The sequence below is a fragment of the Lycorma delicatula genome, chromosome 7 (genome assembly GCF_047948215.1).
Source record: "Lycorma delicatula isolate Av1 chromosome 7, ASM4794821v1, whole genome shotgun sequence".
Taxonomy (NCBI): Eukaryota; Metazoa; Arthropoda; class Insecta; order Hemiptera; family Fulgoridae; genus Lycorma; species Lycorma delicatula.
Window position 1 is genome coordinate 27954467 of NC_134461.1, and position 23509 is coordinate 27977975.

At 26.4% G+C, this 23509-nt stretch overlaps 2 protein-coding genes across 7 annotated transcripts in view; one reads left to right on the top strand and one right to left on the bottom strand.

The window, feature by feature from the left end:
* LOC142327545 (1-acyl-sn-glycerol-3-phosphate acyltransferase beta-like) overlaps nucleotides 1–23000 on the top strand; it is a 121818-nt gene extending 98818 nt beyond the window's left edge. For all 6 annotated transcript variants that reach the window (XM_075370694.1, XM_075370695.1, XM_075370689.1 and 3 more), the window contains exons 2-6: nucleotides 5347–5557; nucleotides 11041–11174; nucleotides 13760–13941; nucleotides 17670–17838; nucleotides 21845–23000. In XM_075370694.1, the coding sequence (XP_075226809.1) occupies nucleotides 5349–5557; nucleotides 11041–11174; nucleotides 13760–13941; nucleotides 17670–17838; nucleotides 21845–22008 (858 nt within the window). In that variant the 5' untranslated portion in view covers nucleotides 5347–5348 and the 3' untranslated portion in view covers nucleotides 22009–23000. The remainder of the gene's footprint in view (nucleotides 1–5346; nucleotides 5558–11040; nucleotides 11175–13759; nucleotides 13942–17669; nucleotides 17839–21844) is intronic.
* LOC142327401 (1-acyl-sn-glycerol-3-phosphate acyltransferase beta-like) overlaps nucleotides 1–23509 on the bottom strand; it is a 273953-nt gene that overhangs the window by 134174 nt on the left and 116270 nt on the right. The window lies entirely within an intron of this gene.

Here is a 23509-nt window from a genome sequence, read left to right on the forward strand (position 1 = left end):
TAAACCCTTAGGTCAAGATTAGCATTTTAGTTAACATTTCTCAAGATGCAGGTTTCTCACTATTCTGTATCCTTCAAATTTCTTCTGTGGTCTGTATTTTATTTATGCCTATCCATATTTTAACTAAAAATAAAATAAAAATGCGTATTCAGTTTTTTTAAAGAAAAGTAAAGCAGTTTAATAACTGTTCAAAAAAATAATACTATTTCAAAACAAAAAAATTTAATTTAATTAAGTTGTTATTTTAATTTAATAAACTTATAATCAGATTTAGCCAAAAAGACAGAATTGATTGAAGAATTGAAACACCATTTTTTACTTCCTTGTACAAAGTAAAGGAAGTATTGTGATCGTGAAAAATTTTGGTTTTCAGATTTCAATGGAAATATTCATTTCCCTGAAATGAATATTTTTTATTTCCCCGAATCCATTTTGACTAGTTCCGGTGTGACATCTGTATGCATGTATCTCGCATAACTCAAAAACGATTAGCCATAGGATGTTGAAATTTTGGATTTAGGACCATTGTAACATCTAGTTGTGCACCTCCCCTTTTATTGTAACCAACTGAACCAAAAGTGTCCAAAAAGCCCAAAATCCAAAAAAAAAATTGAATTTCGACTTTCTTAACTCTTGAGAGCTTTTCAACGATATATCATAAGTGGTACTTATTTTCATTGGTTCCAGAGTTATAGCAAAATTAAACGGGCCAATAGTTATAGTTATAGCCAATTTTAATTATTAAATTAATAATTGTAAAAAAAGTTTTATGATAAATAATAACAATAAAAAAAGTGAAAAATATCAAAGTAATTAATGAAATAAAATTTTATTTACTTTTCATTTAAAAAAAATGTGTATTGTTTAATTTAATAGGCTTACAAGAAAGTCATGTGGTGTCCACATAAGATTTTTTTTTGTAAACAGTTTTTGTCTAGTTTGTTTATCTTTAAATAATTTGTTTTTTTTACATCTATTTTCAGTTCCCTTACTTTCAAGTTGGAAACCCACACATCAGTATGATTAGTGCATTTATTTTCTTGAATTTTTCATATAGTGAATTTTTTCATTCATTTTTAATTTCGTAGCATCATAGCTCTAGCCCTATGCTGCAAGAAGGAAAGTATGGTATTCTGTCCAAAAATAGGATATGGTTTTTCTCAATGTTTCATAACCCAAGGACCCAAAAAACAAAAAATATAAAAGTGGGGGAAATGTTTGTATATATGTGTGTTTGCATGTTTGAAGCTTCATTGACTGGATAAAATGATTTTGATGAAATTTGGCACAAAAACTTGTTTATATGAGGCAGCTTGTAAAATTTTGGAATCAATATCTCAACAGTTGGGGTGTAAATAGTTTCTTTGAGTTCAATTTTCTAATTTTGCAAATGTTACCCCATTTTATATTAACCCCAATTTTTTAAAAATTTGTCACCCAAATTCTTCCCCTTCTCCCAAAATCTTTTTACTTATTGTAAATTTTTAACCAGATTTTTTTATGCCTTCCTAGCTGAAGTAGTAGTAGTAGTGCAAATAACCCAGAAAAATACTTTAGAACCAAAGATTAAAAAAGGAAGTTTTTGATTTTTTTGTTTATAATTATAAATTTCATCATAATTCACCCCCACCCACCAAAAATAAATTTTAGGTAACCTTTTATTGGTTTTACATTTTACAGTGGAATTTTTTTAGTTTATTCCATGTAACATAGTAAACATAGACAAATCAAAAATTTTCTTGGGAAGTGTGGAGCAGGAAAAAAATTATTGATTTTTTGCATTTTTTCATGATGTATCACATTATCTTTCAGCTGTTTTACTTTCATGTTATTAGCCTAAAATAATATATAAAAACTTGACTGAAAAATTTGTACCATATTTATTAATGTTTTCTATTCTCCATCAAACTTCAATCATTAAAATATATTTGTTACATCCTACATTTTTAACAAACTTCTTTTCCCTATGACTTTTACCAAAAAAATTGCCAGGGGTTAGGGGAAAGGAAATAGAATTGTAAACATTATTCACTGAATTTAAAAAAAAAAAAAAATCAAAATAGAATCTCTATTCCTCTTTTTGGAGTAGTTATACTATTGCAATTGTGTTAAAAATTGCATATATCTTGAATAAAAACAAATAAAATTGTTATAGAAAAAAGCTTCAAAGTAGGAAATTCTTAAAAACTGGTAAAAAAAAAATTAATTCATCTAAAAGATCAATTATAAAATATAAAAAGAAATACTGAGAGTAAAAAAATAATAATAATCATTGATAAAATAACAGATTTAATTAATATTTACTTTATTTACTAATACTGAATAATAAGTGATAATCATTGTTTGGTGATAAAAATGTCCACTGGGACCGCATTTAATAGTTAATTTCTGGTCAGTCTCTCTTCTTTCCAAGCTATGTTGTTTCCTTCTCTCTTCTAACGATTTCTTATTACAACTCTTTCCTTTTTGGATCTCTTCATAGTTCTTCTTTCCAAATACATTTCTGTTCTCTATATCTGTATGTTTTATACCTATAATTCTGAGATTTTCTTTGATTTGTTCGAACTACCTTACTGTTTTGTCACGATTACGTTTATCAAAAGTCCGTAAAAGGCTAGCTAGTCTTCATTTTTATATGGCACGGCATCTGCGAGTCTTTCTGTTTTGAGATAGATTTTACAGTTCTTGCACATTTTTTCACCCTCCTGTTTTCCTGGATCAGTTATCTTTTTTAATAGCATTCTCTCGCTGATTTCTATTTTGTGTATTTCTTCCTGATTTAGTGTTAACTTAGTTTTGTTTATTCATTTAATTTTTTTTTTTAGTATTTACAGTGGTATCAATTGTTATTAGCCACTAAAAAATTCCATAGTGTTCATTGAACTGTACCTATTATTCACAATTTCAATGATTTACAGGACTTGCATCATTGAATTTGTCTTTGGCTATTGATGTTTTACTTCACATTTACTTTTAAGTTTTCAGAATAGTACTCAGAGATATTCCAGATTTAATCGAGCCAACTGGTTGTTCATGTCACTCGTGGCATAGTGGCCGATGTAAAAAGCCGAGGTTCCGAAGATGACCTCTGATAAAGCCCATAAGAGCTGGGAACGGAGGATGACAGAGGATGTCTTCCCCTTCGGGGGTCAGAATGGTTGTTAATAAATACTGTATTACCCAAGAATCAGTTTTTTTTTTTGTTAACAATTTTTTATGTTTTCTGTTGAGTTATTTCAATAATCATTTAGCGTGGCTCTTTCTTTTATCATAGAAAAGATTCTTCATTGTTTTGATTGTGATTTGCCTTTACTAGTAATAATAACTATTACCTAAAAGAATGCTACATAGATCAGGTAAAGAAAAATACACACAATTAAAAATAATATTAATTAGTCAAAAATAAATCATTTTAATTAGTCAAAAATAAATGATACTAATCAGTCAAGGTGATTAAATCTTTATGTATGTTCTATTAATTGCTATTCAGTTTGATGAACTGTTAATTACATTTTGTGTGTGTGTGTGTATGTGTGCGCGCGCATGTACACACATGCACGTGTATGTATATATGTATGTATGAGTGTGTTTATAACTTTTATACTGAATCTTGCCAAAGTGTATTATAAAAAAAATTTAATTTATATGATTTACCTTACCTTGACAAAACCTTGTCATTCACTATAGTGTATAATGTATTTATTTATAGTTAAAACAGTTTGCCAAATAATCATGTATCATGTTTAGAATAATCTATTTATTTATTTCATTTCTTTTTTTACATAAGACCAGGCTTACTTTTTGTTAACTCATTCATTGGCCTTTGAATGCAGATGTTCATTGCTGCATAAAACTAAAATGATATTGTGCGTAAATATTATAATCATTGAAATGTCATCACTTCCATTCCCATTATTTCTCATTTACTCTTTCTCTCTGTCTCTCTTTCTTTCCTTCACTCTGGTTTTCTTGTATACGAACTCTTTACCCTCCCCTCTTTTCAATTTCTGATTTTTTACTCTTAAGAGTTTCAATAAAAGTGATAATATTTTAGTTAGTATAAGTCTAGTGATAAACTGATTTCATTTTCAAAATTAGTTATTATTCAGAGAAAGTGAAAGGTATTACATTTTATTAATATAAAAATTTCATATATTATTTCTCTTAATTTTATATTATTTTAATAAAAAAAATAATTTGAATAATTTATATTATTGCATAAGTGGGTTTTTTTTACTGTGTTTTGGGGTAACAGGCTATAAGACCATCAGTTATTTTCATAACTCATCACGCATTCAATCTCTGTCCAATGGGTCTAAAACCAGGAAATTGATTTTCAGTTTCCAAAGTACATACTAGTTAAAATAGAATTTAAATTTGATTTTAATTATATTTGAATCTGTATAATCAGTAGACTACTCCAAAATTGTTGTATGTAGTGTATACCAACCATTAATAATCTATAATTGAATATTGTACCTTGTTAGAAAATTAGTGAGTATTTATTTTGGAAGTATTTTTTTACCTAACTGATCAATACTGAATTGATGAATTTTTATGAAATTGTCAAATGAGGTTTGGATTCAGAAGGATGGGTACGAAATACATAGATTTTGTGTGGAAATTTAATATATTGACTGTTTAATTATTTTAATTAAGCTAAACTCTTATTGTTTTTCTAATAAACTAATTTTTTTTTTTTTTACATGGTAGAGAGGTGTGGGGTATATTTTATTATAAAACTTTGGATCTCTATTCATTTATCATGGAAACAGGAGTTCAAAATTTTCAACCGCAGATTTTTATTTTATTTATTAATCATATTAGATTCTTTCTTGCAATCTTAAATATCTACACTAGTTCTTTGAATAAGATGAAAATAATTTTAATCAGTTGCAACAGATAATAATAATCACTTCTATTTTTGTGAAGGATATTGCATTTATAAATGTAAATAATTTTTAATTTTCTAATTATTGGTCTACATCAATTGTATTTACAAGTAACTATTTTGATGGTTGAATGAAATGGATGAAATTTGAGTCAGAAAAGATTGGTTGTTAAAACAACTAATAATAAATTATACAAATTTTTTGGTCTTTGTAGAATGTTTTTTTAAAGTCTGTAAAAACCATCTGCCTCCCTTTATATTTGCATTAATTGAGAATTAGTTCCTCTACACCATATCTTTTTAGTTATATATAAATTTTAAGTCCATAAATCATGTAAACCATACAGTTTAGTTTTTTATAAATATGTGTATATCATGATCATATTTTAATTAATAAAAACAGTAAAGTTAGAAATTAATTTTATTTTAATTTATTTTTTCTCGTTTTGTTTCAGTAATGTTACCACAGCTAAGTTTAAACTGGCTTCATTTTGATTTTTATTTGATACCAGTAATTATATTACTAATTTGTTTACTGCCGTTTGCATCAAATCACAAAGTACGATATTATGGATGTTTTATAGTTTATATTGTACTAGTATCTACAGGTGGGATAATCCTCATACCTATATTTTTACTTCGACCACTTAGTGTCGCAAATTCCAGGTATATAATAGTGTATTATCTTTATTTATGTTGTAAATTTATTGGATTTAAATTAGATAAAAATTATTTTTATTATTAAGTATTAGAGAAGAACCTGCTGAAGAATAAGTCAATCTGCAGGAATAAGACTTTCTAGATCTTTGGTAGTCTAGAAAAGCAGCAAGTTTTGATTACCTACCACGTGATCTAATTACGTGCAAAAATCAGATAATTTTTTAAAACATAGTAAATTCAACAAAGGGGGGGTCCTTTTCTACTCTATAGTGCTCTAGGAAAATATCATTTTCCAATTCAGGTCAGTGTTAAGTTTAGCACTCCTACTGATTTTTTAATTTTTAAAATCATCACCAAACATCTTCAGGTGGAAGCCTCATGTTTAGTTTTGTATGATTATGATTTCATTTTAATTACAAGGTTTCAAAATAAGATTGAAAACTAACATGAGCCAGATGTAGGAGTTATCGATAAATTGATCATTAAAAGATAGTTGGAGCAAGAGAGTGAGAATGGTTCCTGTAGAGCTTGTATTCTACTGCTTATGTAATGAGGACTTGCATTTTATATGCAAAAAAAAATTTTATATTACAAAAAAAAATCAACTTTCAAAAGCCATTAGGTTTATATATTGATAAAGCAGTTAACATGGCTTTCACCACCTTTAATTTCTCTGATAGCTTAGCAATTAAGTTTTTTCATTAAAATAAATAGTTTAAAATACATCACAATATATGAAAGGATATCAGATTTAGTTAATCTGATATCTTGTTCATTTAGTGATATTGTATCAAGAAGCATTATCCTGAAACTTGACAAGACCAAACTGTAACTGGATATTTGACCTCTAGTGTGACAATAAAATCTCTAATTAAAATCAGAAATTATATTTTTTATTAAATTAATTATTAAATGCAACTGAAGTTTTTTTTCTCTTTGATCTATTTTTTGGTAAATTTTAATGGAAACATTTTTGATGGGATATCACATTTCCATATTTTTTCTATTTAATTCATATATAACTTCCATTTTCATGATAATTTTTTAACTCATTTCAAATTTCAATCCAAACAATAGAAATAATTGATTGGCTTCATTCTTAAAATTTTACTAGACTTATTTTATCACTTGTAAATGTAAAAATTATAAATATATATATTTTTTTTCAATGAATGTTATAAAATTATAGCAAATAATGAATGTTATTTATTTTTATGTCAAGAATTAATAATGTTTAAAGCTGAACAAGTTTTACAAATAAAGCTGTAACATTCTATGATGAACATAAGGTTTAAAAATAACATAATCTCTCCTATCTTTTTTTTTATCTAAAAAAATGTATTAATAAATGTGAATAATTTGTAACAAATCAATAGAAACAAACAAGTATATATTAACAATAATCCATTACTGCCTAAATTTTCAGGTCAAAAGATCCGTAAAGAATCAATTACATAAATACACCTTTTTATAAAATTAACAAATTTCTATTAACTTCTTAAAAAATATCAAAAGTAGTTTTGAAGACATAGTTTCATATGATATAACTTGAAATATAAACATTTTTGTAATATATTAAATATTATTGTATCTTATTTACAAGAACAAGGTATCAAATTTAATTCTGAGAAAATTATTCTCTTAACCATAAATCAACCAATGTGAATTACTGACTGAACAATAACAGCACAAACAACCCTCAAACGCTAGACACTAAACTTAATTATGATCAACTGTTATTCTCAACCTCTGAAAAAATAAATATGTTTAATAAGTTTTAGAAGGATGTCTTTCAAATTTATTTATAATTTCTAGTATTTTTATGTAAATTGTTCTGTTTAAAATTGTATAACTTTTCCAATCCAGTTTGAGTTTTTTGTTTCTAATTAAGATTGAACTTCTCAGATTTATGTTTAATTTTAATAGACGTTATTTCCATAAACTTTTTCGGAATTAAATTCACTATTGTTATCTAAGTAAATTAACAAATTTATTTTATTCCAAATTTAAAAATGTATTTCCCGACAAAACGTCGTGTTTTACCCCGTTTTTCCTAAAACCTAAGTGAGAGAGGAGTTTATTCAATTTCTTAGATAAAAAACCATTCGGAAGCACGAAATTTACCCCTCGGTTTGTACCCCAAGAATGTTTGTACGTTTAATTTCACAGAGGGAGCAGAAAGCAGGGCTAAATTTTTCGCGAGCCGAAACTCGCTAAATAACCATTTTCTGACCAATGTTTATATGAACTTTTTTCTTATTTTTGGCTGTGTATAAATATGTATAAAGAGAGAGCATATATATATATATATATATATATGCGCTCTAATTTTTTTTTTTTTAAATATTCAAATAATTCATTAATATTATCACTTGAATCCTACGCCCGTGTAATTCATTGGCAATCGACATTTCCGTAGTGACCGGAGCCCGTCAAATTCACTGGCATTCCTATTTAATAACGTTATAAATTTTCATACAAATCGCATTCGTTGTTGCGGTTCATCGGATCGTATTTAGTTGATTTGGAACGATTCGTGTTTTATTCCATACTCTGCCGGATATTTTTGAAAGTATAGAGTATAAACTAAGCTAATGTGGTGTTTTCGTTAAAATAATATAAAAGTTATATTAAAAATTATATTTTTCTGCCCATATATTCACGAACCCAAAGCACTGGATCTAATTCTTGAAATGTTATCTGAATCCGATTCTTGTGAAGATTCGGACTCTGAACCAAGTTATAATTTTGTTCGTGGACGTTAACAAATTTATATGATTCGTGATTGGAAGGTGAAATAGATGATACTGAAGAAGACCCTAATTTTGAGGTTACATCAGATTCAGAATATGGTAGTAACATTTTTTTGATCCTAGGCTATCCACTTCTAACAATAATAGTGATAATAACAATAAAAGAAACAGATCAGGTACACAATCTGACGTAGATTCGGGCTGGTCATTCGCAGACATTCAACCTACACTTCCAATTATCAAACAAAAGACTGTAATTACTGTCTACTGAAAAATTTACTTTTCCATTAATTTATGATGTCAGTTGCAAATGCCTTTATCTTATACCAGGAATCATGACCATCTAATTTGAGACATAAATGTCATTTAGAAAAAAATTGTTATATTCATTGGAATGCCTTTAGGAAAAAAAAGCAGGAGTTCTTGTACAAACCACACCAACAGCAGTAAAAACAAACAGATTAATAAGTTGTCACATTCCTGAGAAAATACCCCCGACTGAAAATAAAAAGCAGCTTGCAAGAGTCTATAAAATCTGCTCTGAAAAAACAAAGGCAACCACAGGGAAAGCTGGAAGAAAGGAAACTATTTGATGGTTATGTTCTGAGTACAATGGCTATGTGTGTACCTGCCCGTTTCAAAATTTACCACACTAATGTTTATTATGTTTAAAACAGTAGTCGCAATTTTTTTATTTATATAATTTTTTAAGTAATAAAATAAGTATCTCATATAATTTTTAAAAAAACTGCATTATATTCTTTCTAAACATGTTCATATCATTCACCTATTCAAAGTACAAAATTCAAACAGAATTGTTTTAAAACTCTCAGAAAGCCCCAGGATACAGGGACCATGCATATCACAAATGTCTAGGATCTAAAGTGTTACCACTGTGTTAATAAAATTTAATATTAAATGAAATATAAACCACCAAAGCATAGTAATTAGATAAGATAAACTTACCATATTAATTTCCAATTAATATTATTACCACATTAATATGGTAAGTTTAACTTACCTACTGTGTTTTGGAGGTTTATATTTCATATAATATTTTATGTATGTATTTTATATATCAATCGAAATAAAGGATTTATTTATGTTGTATATCTTCAATTTTTAAAATATTAGTCTGTGTAACTTTAAGTGACAATGTCTGACAGCCCATTTTTGCATTTGGAAAATTTGTTCTGATTTCTTGAGGGAGCCTCAAAAGATTTTACTTCAGATGGGAGTGCATGCAATTATAAGCCGATATTTAATAATTTTGATGAGCATTTTATTAGGGTGCTTCAAAGCAAAACAGTACAGTTTGATTTTGTTGCAAACAAATCTTGTTAACAAACCAAATTCATTTTAAGTACAATCACTAGTTTATTGTCTGTATGATACTACAGTAGGATACTATCACATATTACACAATTTCAGGAATGGATGAAATTTGTTATATAGCAACATATTGGAATGGCTAAAAAAGGAGTTTTTAATCTTTCCATTGAAGTTAGTACTAAAAGTAAATTATATATTATTCAATTCTGAGTTTAAAGGATTGATTTTTTAAGCACTATATTGACTCAACCCTTTCTGTGCAGGAAATTCTTTCAGAAACTCATTTTAATTGAGCATCTTTTTTCTTTTAATGTCAGCTAAATTCTTTCTTATGAATGAGAATGTAATGCTAGATTGATGAGGTTGGAATAAGAGAAAGTAACTTCCTGAATTTCCCCTTAAGTTATATCAATTTTTAAGATAATAATTGAATCAAAGGAAAAATTTCTTTTTGAATAGTATTATGAGGGCACAAAAAAATGAATTAATAATGAAAATATCACTTCCGTCTGGACAAATGAAAACTCAACTAAGATAAAAAATTTCATGAAATGAGGAATGAAAATTTTTCACATTAATTTTTCTTTATAATATCTTGTCTTGCAGTGTCAAGCCATAAGTCATTTTGTACAGTCTTGTTCTGCCACTTCGAAATTCATAAAACTTGCTAAAACCATGTGATACAATTTGCAGGTGCTATGGTAGATTGCATTCTTTAATCTGTTTTCTGAAAACTTTAATCTCTCTGTTTTGTTAACACTAAAAAAAAAGTCATAACTTTAGTTGTAATTGAGATAACTGCATGAATTTTTTTTACATTGTTATTTGTCTAGATGCATGCGATAATCCTCTGGTAAAAACAATTATGAGAGGGGGTTGAAATTAAAATGGTGATGTAGAATTTTTGTTAAAAAAAAAAAAATTCTACAAGATGTATTTAAAATAAAAATAAGTTTCTACTGCCTTGTGTATGCACAAAAAATATATCTTTGTGCATACACAAGCAAATAACATGTCAATTTACATTTCTTACCTATTTTCTTTAAAAATGCATTAATGTTGATCAAATCCATAGAATGTTATATTTGCAGGTAAAGTTAGATAACTGATCATTTTCAAAAGAATTGTATGCTTTTTTGTGACAAGAAATGTAACATTGAAAATTATTACAATTTACATAAATTTTCACTCATAAAATTAAATCTTTTTAATAAAACTTTTTTCTTTTTTCACAAAATAAAATAAAAGAATAGATAGATAGATGTGCATCTTATTTAAAATAGTAAAATTATTATTTTTACTTGAAAAATGATTGAATCAAACAAAAATGTAAGAGTAGAAAGACAATCCTAAATATATAATTATTTTTGTATGTATTTAAAACTACATGAACATTATTTTCAGACTTGCCGGTTCATTTTTAAAATATATCACGAAATTAGTTGGAATAACATGGGAACTTCGAAATGGAGAAATTTTACGAGTAGAACGAGGAGCTGTAATCGTATCAAATCATCAATCAATGTTTGATATTTTAGGTAAATGGTTACAGTAATTAATTATTATAATTTATTCTCATACTTCTTTGAATACACGAAATACATTTTAATGATAAAAAAATACATATTTATAAAGGCTAATTTGTTAATGTAATTATTACTTCTGAAATTTTAATATCAGCAACATTAGTAGTTCCTTCTCTTTTTTTATTAAGATTAGATTAATCATTAAAAATGTTTACTCTAAAAAAAAAAAATAGTAATTGTAAAAATAGTTTAAAATAGTAATAGTAAAAATTTTTTCTAACTCATTAAAAATAGCTATTGTGATTCTGCTTTACAAAAAAATGTTGACATTTCATTAAACAGCAAACGCATCTCAATCTTATCCCCAAGACTGAAAGTATCTTGAACAGTTCGTGTTCAAATGTAATCACAGATCTAAATATAATCATAGTTTACTTTGCAGAAAATAATGTTTTTTTATGGAAATAAATATGGTTTCAAACAGATAAGAATATTAAAATATTATTTTAAGTTTCATTAATAAAACTATGGAATGTTTTTTTTAAATATTGTTTTCTCTAGTATTTTATTGTGTTTGAGCATAATTTATTGATAAATCAGTTAAAATATTTATAATTTTAAAAATAATTTTATTAAACCGATTACCCCATTCCCACCCACCCACTCTGGTAACAGGTGACTTGTTAATTATCTGATCCTAATAGAGCACAGGTTCTATCAGATGTTCTGCTAGAACCTGTCCTCATTTCAACTTTGTATGTTAGATTTACTAACTTTTTAATCGTAAAAACATAATCACAAATTTGGTTATGTTTACTAACACAACATATTCATCAGATTAAGTATTATTGACCTTTTTAAAACAGTAAAAACATTGTTTTCTAATAAGAAAAGTGTGTAATTTTAAGTTCTGAAGACTAAACAATTAGTAGGTCTTATTTTATGTGAAAAAAGTGACTCTACAGAAATATTTTTTTTGGAGATGAGATTGACCTGAAGCTTTTATTTGGCATCTAAACATGGAAGAATGTATGTTTATGATAATCATAATAATATGTATATTTTTGATGCCTGTTTATATAATTTGGAAAAAAAAATTTTTTTTTAATTAATTTTTTTTTTTTAATTATTTACAAGATAAGTAATATAATAGTATTAAGTAACAGAATAACTTAAAAAATCTTAATGAATTAGTAATTGCTGTATTTTATTCATAAAATATTAGTTTTTAAAAAATGTTGGTGACATTTTTTATCTCTATTTTTTTACTACTGTTGTGATTTATGTTATTAATACTAATATTTTGTTTTGTAGAGTTTTGCTCCACTGTTCATGATTTTTGTAACACTTACAAACATCAGCTACCTGCCATGATGCAGATTCCTTGCATCTTTCAGATTTCCCCATTTCCTTTTAGATTGTCTAAAATAACGTTTTTATTACTTTCTAGCCTCTCTTTTACTCACCTTATTGATTATTCCAGAAATGTTTTAGTCAATCCTTCACACTAACAATATGTTTCAGCAATTTAGCTTTCCTACTCTGAATTGTTCATATTACACTTTTACTACTCGCTCTCCTCATTACTTCTTCATATTTCCCTTTTGTCTGTCCGTTTAATCTTCTCCAGTCTCCCACATTCTCACATTTCAAAAGCACATTTCTGATCATTTTTCCAGCCTTTTTTTTTGTCTTTTTCTTATCAACCATTTTTCACATCTGTACAAAATTGCACTACAAACATAATACCAAACAAGACACTTCTTTGACTTTTAATATCTTATTACAAAATAATTATATCTTTCTATTAAATGCTTTCTTATCCATTGTTCTTTTCTTTTGTTCACTTTCAAAATCTTCTGTTAAGATGGTACCTAGGCACTTGTAGTGTTTTACTTTTAGTCTTTCATTGGTATTGATCTCCTATCCTCATTATTTTAGTTTTGGTAAAATCATTTCCATTACATATTTTAACTTTTAATTCATGAATTAAAAACCCATGACATCCACAAACCATGTAAAATCTATTATCCTTTCTCAAATACTGCTTCCTTCATTTTTCCACAGAATTTTTTATCAGATTTTAATGTACATTTAAAAAATAAATTAAAATAAAGGCTTAGTCACCAAATGAGTCAGTTTCACTGGTTAAATAAAATTAAATACAAGTAACTGGTGTTTCCAGTTAACCGATTGAAAGATATCTTTCTTAGTTATTTTAGTCAATGTTTAATCCGTGATACATAAGCATTTTCTTTACTTTATCGACCATTTTGTATCATATATAATAAATATTAAAATCTAAAATCAAGTATCTTATTTTTAAATTTTTTTTTATAAAGGATTTTCTATAAAATGATTTGTTTGATTTGCTCAAGACTAGTATTATTTCTACTAATGAGTTTAATATTGTATAAATGAAGGTCATGGATGTTATACAAATCAGTAAATGTTACATTAAAATAAAAAAAACATTATTTGTTTTATAATCTTTACTCAGGGTTTAAGAATAATATTTATAAATCTGTGTAGTGTATGTAGTAAGAGTTCTTTTACTTTCTTATTTAATATAATTATTGTTTTCATTTTTTTTAAAGGAATGTTTAATCTTTGGGAAGTAATGGATAGGTGTGCTGCAATCGCCAGGAAGGAAATATTTTATGTCTGGCCATTTGGTTTATCGGCATGGCTAGGTGGAGTTGTTTTTATTGATAGACTGAATGCTAAATTAGCAAATGAAAAGCTGTTCAGTATATCAAATGATATATTTAAAAATAAGGTTTGTATTAAAAGTATATTTTTTACTATAAAATGAATTATAAGTTGTTGTAATAAATAAAAATAATACATTCTTTACAATTAAAAACTTTATTCTGACCGGTAATATTAACGCAGTATATAGATAGAATCAGGAATAGAAGTACTACTCTGCAGATACAGAAATAATGGATGTAGTAACAGAAGTTACCACTGAAAGTTTTCCTTGACATAATATGTAACAGGTTAATGATATCCAACAGGTTAATTCTTGATTTGGCTGATGACAGTGATAATAATTACTTTTATTCCATTTGCAGCAGTTACAATATTACGTTGAAAATCGTATTCCATTTTTAATAAAACTTAATTATGTCTTGATCTCGATTCAAATTTAGGTCGCATAACTTTTCTAAGATATGACCAGAAGCAACCCTTCTGGCAAATATACAAAGTGTGTAAAATGAAAGATGAAGTTCGATTTACAGTTTCAGCACAACTTCATTCCTCCTGGTGTACTGCAAGGACAGGTTTTTACTTTCTTCAACATTTGACTCTTCTCTTGTACACCCCAGAAACTGTTTAAAGTCAATAAACAGTTTTCTTCAAAATTACACTTGGTCATTGCTGCCTCACACACATGTTGCCCAATCCTCCATTAAGCTGATGTTCATCCAATCTTTAACAAGTCAGTGGCAACTTTGTTTTTTTTTATTATCATCTGATTATGTTTATGAAATGATTTCCACCTGAGATGTAAGTGTTTTATAACATTATCATCAATCATTGTGAATTACATTATCATCTTATGTATAATTATTCCATACCAGTTGCTCTGTTAATCTGCACATCCTACTTTTCAATGAATATTTTCCTCAAAGAAAATATGCGGATGTAGCACAATTAATTAAAAAAATTTACATGGTTTATCCATTAAAGTCAACATTTAATTTTAATAAAGTGTGTTATGCATGCTTTGAATTTAATAAATGCGCAGTAACTATTAGAATTTAAAATGAAATTTTTTTTAAGTAAATATATAATGGATTAATTATACGCACTGCTTTTTAATATAAAGTAAAACAAATTTTTATGACTTTTGTTATGACATAACACCTTATGTTTTTTATCTATTTATGTATTTATTCTATTTATTTTCTGTGTGAATTTTAAGTAATTAACTCTAATTTTGATTTTAATCTTAATTATAGTTTATTATTGATTTTTATCTTTCAATTAATTTATTGAGGTTCACAATTTGCATCACTAAAAAAATATTTGAAATATTTTTAATAAATATAGAAATAACCATTTATTAAGCTATAAATAAGGTAACTTAATAAATTAGTTCACCCTCGGGTTAAAACTATAATTTACAACCTTTACGACTTGATTGTTTGTTTAATAAAATGCCTGAAATATTTCAGGGTCTGGTTTACTGATGATTGAAGATTGAAAAGTAAAAATGAAGTGCCAATATTATGTTCAATTTCCCAGCTATTATAGATTTTTGAAGTTTAAAGATCTAAAGTTTGAAGATTTTATCTGTTTGATGTTTGCATTTTTTTATTAGCTAATGAGGAAGCAATCAATTACATATTAAATAAAAACCTGAAATCATCAGCACTGTGTACTTACTCTCTTTTTAAAGTAAATATAATAGAAGTTACTATGATTTAACTTCATTTCTTTTTTTAGTTTTGATTTTATTTCAACCCAGCAGCTTTTTCTTTAAATTAACAGAAATTTTCTATGAAGTAAAGAAAATTGTTTTTCTTATTCTTGATTTAACTTTGTCATTCATCACCTGTACATAGATGATGTATGAAAAATTAGCAGTTTCTTAATAAAAAATAATAATTTTTTATATCCAATGATCTAATTATGTCTTATTATGTTTTTAATAAAACACTGGTGTTGGTTTTTTTACTATATTTTACTTATACCATGACATATAATCATGAACACACTCAAAACCCTTGAAAAATTTAAAGATGAGATATTTAGAAGAGGCCTAGTTTGCAGTAGGGTATACATTACCACTACTGCATGATAAACATTTCAAATAATAAATTTTCTGCTGATAGTTATTCATATCAAAGCAAATCACTTCATACAACAAATTAGTAAATATCACTGATCGACCCAGGACCAAGCCTACCCTGAGAAAAAATAATCGTGCTCTGTGTTGTACCACTGTGTATACCAGGAGGATTGACTCCTAAGCTGATATGTTGAGTACATGTTGTACTTTGATTTATAGCTGGTATTCTGAAAGGTGAACAGTATTTTATTCTTCTTTAAATCTCATTTTGATAAGTCATGAAACAAGATGACACCCAGAACTGTATTGTTCAGGTACGATAATGTCAGGGAGCAGGACTCATTACATTTTAATGGATCTTGTGATCTGATGATTCTTCTCAGAATAAGTTTGAGCTACTTACTATATTGTTGCTGTACTGGGAAACCCTCAAGAGTACAGCCAAGGTGTTGTTATCGGTAGCTAAACTGTTATGAAAATACCCTTCAATCTAGTCAACAAAAAATTTGTTGATTGATAGGAACGCCACTAACCACTAGGTGTTTGAAATATTGGTAACCACTAGGTATTTGGTTACTACTATTTTTTGAATGTCTATTTTGTTAGATTATTAGGAAGTCTGGTTTTACCCAACAGGTGCTTTAGCCATTAGGCTTATTGGAAACCATTAGACAGGTAATACTGCAAATTTTCATCAATACCTTCTTAATTATGAATTATTTTGTAGTTTTTTTTAAATATTTATTATCTTCATGAATTACCATAATATAAATCAAGTTTTATATTTTTTTAAATTTGATTATATAATCACATCTGTTTTTAATCTTATAATTAATTCGGTATTTGGTGAAACTGTTCTGATCAAGGCTTATCTCTGTTTCCCTTGATCCATCAGACAACTGTTGGGGCAGTTCCTTTTTTCATCTATGGGTGGCATTTCTACCCATTCCTTACATGATCTATAACTTATTATTATGTACCAATCAGCATAAAAGACTTATTTATTTATGTTTTTTTCATACATTATTAAAAAGACAGTAGCAGTCAGTACGTTTTGCTGTAAAAAAACTTAATTTTTTTGATTCAGAAAAATATGTTTTTTTCGGAACAACACCAGTGACCAGCAAGTGCATTTTTAAAAAAAATACTTTATGAAGGTAAAAGTATAAAATTAAAAAATGTTTAATTAATCAGAATTTCTTGTAACAAATTTAGAGCAGTGATACAAAAAAAATTATTTTGGTAATTGTATTCTAACACCATTCCTGTTTCTTAGCATTCATTTAGTTCCAAAAACACTTAATATTGCACTGGTTGTGAAAGTAAGAATAAAATCTATCAACTGTCAGAACATTAAAAATCTATTTAAAATTTTGCTACACGAGAGTTTATTCAGTAGTAGAATGAAGAAAGAAAAATTTACAGATCCTTATTTTAAATAGAAAGTAATATGAAATTTGTTAAATTTGATAATTTATTTATTTTTGTAAGGTTTTATTTATTGTTTGAAGGATAATAAATTTTGTTTTTTTCACAAAGAAAGCAGGGTTTGTTTTCAAACTTGTTTGATTAAAAATATATAACACACAATATTAAGAAGTTGAGAGTAGTTATTATAAAATATCATTCATTGATATTCACATTTAATCTGAATGCAGTTTAAATTATTGTAAAAATAATAATTTTTTTTTATTAATATTTTTCAGATTAAAATGTGGATATTTCCAGAAGGTACACGCAATAAGAAAAGAGACACACTGTTACCATTTAAAAGAGGTGCATTTAGAGTTGCAATTCAGTGTAAAGTACCTATTATACCAGTAGTGTTTTCACCTTATTATTTTATAAATGATGAAGCAAAATATTTTGGACAAGGTAATGAAAATTTTTTTTTTCAGTTATTTTATAAAATTTTCACTTATTATAATTTTTCTAATACTGGAATAATGATATTAAGAGAGCTCTTTTATTTGTCATGCCATGTATTATTCTATTCTGCATTAATATTTTAACCTCATCTACAACTGTAGTTCATATATTCTAATCATTGTATTCTTGATTATTTATTTTTCTACTTTTCCGTTATTATTATTATTCTACCTTCTGCCCATTAAATAATGTAATTCTAGATGCTTTAATACAAATATATTTAACCTATTATACTAAAAACTGTAACATTAATGTTTTATGGAGTACATATAGCAGCTTCTTTAATTTCTATATAGATTAATTACTGAATAATGATTATTTCCAGTACACTATTACCTTAAAACTCATAGAAATATAGAAACTGTAGACGCAAGCCTACATCAAAAAGTGAATAGTTTTTTTTTAATGTATTGTCACTAAAATTCAAATGTATCCTGTAATATAAATCCTTTAAATTCATTTAAGAAGAAAAAAAGTTAAATAAGAATTATGAAAGCAGAGTAAGGACCTCATGGAAGAAACTGAAAGTTTTGTGGTGAAACATGAACTAAATCAAAGGTAATGTACCTCTCACATTTGTTACTATTTATCATTGTTACGGATGAAATCCAATAACAAAATGAATGGGGAAAAATTCAAGAAACAAGAACATTGTTATTCAAAGACAACATAATTATTTTAGGAATAAAAGATAATATAGATAGAATATAAATATAAATAAATTATAGAAGAGAAATATAAATAAATATAAATATGTTATCACTTACATAGAATTAATATAAAAGTGGGGGGGGGGGATATAAATTAGCAAAAAAAGAACTATAAAACATCAGTAGCGATGAAGAATGATCAAAATGGAAGAGGCAGTCTGCAAATCCAATGAGAAGTAAAAGATAGTGAAGAGTTTTAGGTGTTTAGAGTGTGAATGAATATATAAATATCAATCAGGAGAACTTGAGTAGAGTGCAGTAGATGGAAGGATTTTATCAAAGTGTGATTTAGAATCTGGAAGTAGAAAGGAAATGTAAACAGACAATATTCATGATTTACTATATGTCTGTTCTAGCATGCAGAAGATAGCAAAGAGAAGATAGTAAAATACAGATGACAAATTTTTTTTAAAAGTCTAACAAGAAATCGAGTAAGAAAAGTTGCTATATAAAAAGACTTAGTGTGAAGTATTACAGGAGAGAATTGAACAATGCTGACTGAGGTAGTTATGGCATTCAGAAAGTACGCTAAAGGGAAAAGCAGCAAGCAAAATGTTTAATAAACATAACAGGAAGAAAATTAAGAAAAGGTAATCATATATTGTATAAAGGTAAATCTGTAATCAAAGAAAGTTTTTGAAGAAGAATAGTAAACAGATAAAAATTAATTGGAAGTTTTGATCTGCATCTTGATACAAATAACAAATGGATGGAGGGAAAACATGATCATGATATTGACAGTGATTAAAATTAAAATGGGTATGCTGTAATACCTTACATCTTTATTATTATATAGCTAGGAAATAGTTTAATTTGAACTGAAATATATAATAGTTTCCTTTCTTCTTTATTTTTATCTATTTTTTTTTTAACTGTGTCAATCATGCTGCATTTTTTAATTGCATTAACTTGGCTATGTGTAACTTTATGAGATGAATGTGCTTTTTAAAAATCATTTCAAAATTTAAAGCAATATCATACGTGTAGATGCATCTTCAACATTAATTTGTAAATTTTTTAGCATAATTTCTCAGTTGTTCATTATTTAAGAAGTTTAATTTCTTGACATTTTTGCTTAATCAAATAAAAACCCTTACCAATACCATTTTGTGTAAAAGTATAACATTATTCTCAGTTTTATACAGCGAAATCTCTTCACTATAAACACACTTCACAAATGACATTTACAACTATGAATCATTTTACACTCTATAGTCACTTTAAGAATGGTTTCATAACAAAACACTTCAAACAGTGAACATTGAACAAAAGATGGAAAAACACATTAAATAAAAACATTGGGTTTTTAATTTTTCTATGCATTATAAAAATAAACTACTCTGTAATGAAATTGATTATCTTTTTTGTCTATATTTTATTTTCTTAGTATTTCTCACATTTTCTTATGTAGAGGCAATGTCCAGTCTATTTTAGAAGATAAAAAGAAAGGTATTGCTTTACTGTATGAATCAGTACTATACAGTACACTGTACATGTATCATAGTGTATGTTTGTTTATTCAATCGCTATGCATTCATCATTTGTCAATCTTGTGTACAGTACAAGTCAAAATATTATGTGTTTATTTAAAATTAAAATATTTTCATAAGCAAGGATCCTTAAATGAAACATGATTTCACAATTTATGAATGAAGTTCACTAACTCATAGCCTGAGTTACAAAATGGAAGCAAAAACATTTATATTGATAGTTAATATGGATTGAAATCTACATACGGTAGAGATGTTTAAAGTTATACTGGATACTTTAAAATGATGAAAATACTGAAGGGTTTACAGATGAGATTGTGTGATGTAATTTTTATTCTTATGTTTTAAATCTGTTTAAGTTAATCACCTAATCGACTAAAGAAAACATGTACTAAAGAAAACTTCACGTCCAATTAGTTACTGATGGTGATGATGTAAAAAATTAATCTTTTACTATGAGAAAAAATTCAAGTCCTGACATGGATTAAAATTCCAGACTTTTTGACTTTTTGAAGTCAAAACTGAATTAAGAGTTAACAAATTCATAGTTATTTTTAATTTTTTCCTTAATTTAAAAAGTTAAAATTTAATGAAGAATTAAAAAAATTTGTTTCTTCATTTTTACAGAGAGTTTTTAAAATAAAATAATTGTAAAGGATTAAAACAATAAGAAAGTAATATATCCAAAATTGATTAAACAAGCAAGGAGAGCTTTCCAATAGAAAATCAAGTCAAATATGCATTCAAGAACTGGAAATAATTTTATAATATTTCTTTGGGAGTACGGTGCTTTACTGGTACTGGTGTAGAAAAATGTTGACAATATTAAACCCAAAAAAGATACAAAAACCTAAATGATAATATTAAACATAATAATTAGATGTGTTGTTAAAATTTGAAATAAAGTTTTTGTAAAAAGAAGTGCAGATAAAAAAGAACTAGAAATAATAAAGGAGAAAACAGGAAAAAAAATTAGATAAAAATATCATGCATTAATTAATCAAGAATAAGTAATTTTGGTGATAAAGAAAATCTGAGAAGTCTGTGTTAAAAAAAAATTTAAGTGAAATAAAAAGTTTAAGAAAGAAGAATACATAAAGCAGATAACTGAAGATATATGTGTTTAAGTAAGTACCTTAAACACATATGACTTGTGTCAGAAGTCACAAGTTACAACAATTATAGCCATTAGTTTCAATAATAGGCATCTCATGGCAGGGAATATAAAGAAAAGTGATTACTAAGGAAGTTAGGAGTTGTTTAGGTTATTTTTTGCTTAGGTTGTCTTTTTAAATTTATGATTTTTATAATAGAATTATTCAACCATTAGTACGCGCAGTGCTTGCTGCCTAAATCAATACGTGTCATCATTATTTTTCGTCTGTTACAATTAAACCATTTTTTTACCATTTTTTTTTTCCAGACTGAATTCTTATATTAATTCAACACAGTTTTCTAATTAATTTTTACAAGTCAAAACAACATCCCAAGCAAATGTATATTTTTAAACATCCTTATTTTATCTTGGGATTTCTGGTTCTTCTACAATTTTTTTTTCTAATTTCTAATAGTTTCTTTAATGGGCACTAATGAACTCTGGAGATACAATTCTTCTGTACAGTTCCCCCTTCCCCATAAAAAGAGATCACTTTATCACCTGTTTCTCTTTGTTTCATTTAATAATATGTTCATTTTGATATGTTTAATCTTTTTTAACCCTTTTAAAATGTTTATTAAAATGTATTTTTTCAGGAAAAATCATCATGACATGTCTAGAAGCAGTTTCAACAGAAGGTTTAACAGAAAATGATATCGATAGTTTAATGGAAAAAGTAAGAAATAGTATGGTGGAACAATATGAAAAATCTAAACAAGAAGCTTTATCATTTTCTGATGAGAGTAAAAAACTAAATTAACAAAATTAACGACAAATGGAATTAATCAAATTCATAAAATATACTGATAGAATTCTTTCACAGGTTATATGTTATTAGGATGGGTAACACTTTTGTCGGGTTCATTTCAGTCGTTAATATTTTTTGCTTCGAGAGAGAAAAATAAGCAATATCGTTGCAATAAAAGATTACCATGTCGTTCGTTAAGAAGGAATAGACTTTTGTACAGGGAAATTTAAATGAAATGTAGGTAGAATCAATATATTTAAGTTTTCTCTTTTTTGTTTGATATTATATTTATTGTTGTTAGTATTTAATGTTACCTGTTAATGTTTAATTTACCTGTTAATATTTAATGTATAAATTATAGGCTGTTTATTTTTTAAATTCTATTTTTCATTGGTTGTAAATTTTTATTATTTATATAAAATAATAACAGATGAATACCTCATTTTTTTCATTATATCATATCGCTTAGATTTTCCTTTTACCATTCATAATTTTATAAATTGTAGATACTACTTTTTTGTAATTCATATACAAATATAAAAAACACACCCAGAAAATGAAAATTTATTATAGGTTCTCCACACATTCCTTTATATGGATTAATGTTATTAATGTCAATTTTTATGATAAAAATCTTTAATAATATATGTATATTCATTATAATTTTTAAAAAAATGTATATTTTGTAAAAATATTTTAATACGCTTGCATTAATAAAAATTTGTACTAACATTTGTTTAATTTCTGTACAAATATTATCTTATAAAATAATCAAAGAAATATTCTCAAGAACTGTTTATAAAAAATGAATATGAATGAATATATTGTGTATTAGAAGGCTGCATTACAGATGTACTAGCAGGAATAATTATATTAAATGACGCTGAGAAATATCTAGTGATAAATGTGAAGAAGACATAATACTCCTCTATCTGTATTAATTTTTTTCTGTACCTAATAAGTGTTTATTAATTTTTTTTTAATAAATATGCATTAATACATAATCATTAAGTTATTTTTTTATAATTTATAATTTTATTACCTTTTTTTCAATACATAGATAAACCAAGCTAGTTTTGTATAGCAAAATTCTTCAACACTATTGTGTTCTTATCTGAAGAAAGAAGGTAAGCACTTAAAGTAATATAATATTTATTTTACTTTTAACATTTTAGTTTGAGGAAAAGCAGAAAGATGTACTCAAAAATAGATGAGTCATAACAAATTTTAATTGTACAGTTTATATAAAATAATTTTGATTGTATAATTCCTTATATTACTTATAACCTTCCAAGTAATTTATTATATTCTTTATTATTATTTAATTATATGTTTGTTAAACTAAAAGTATGCCTCATGACATGGTACTCTTGTTATGTATTTTCATGTATTAGAAATAAAAAAATTATACTGACAGGCTGTACTAACAAAAGGAGATAGTAAAATCCCTCAGTTATGCAAGTCATTATTAATTAGTAAAATTATTTGTAAAATCGCTCAGTTGTGCAAGTAA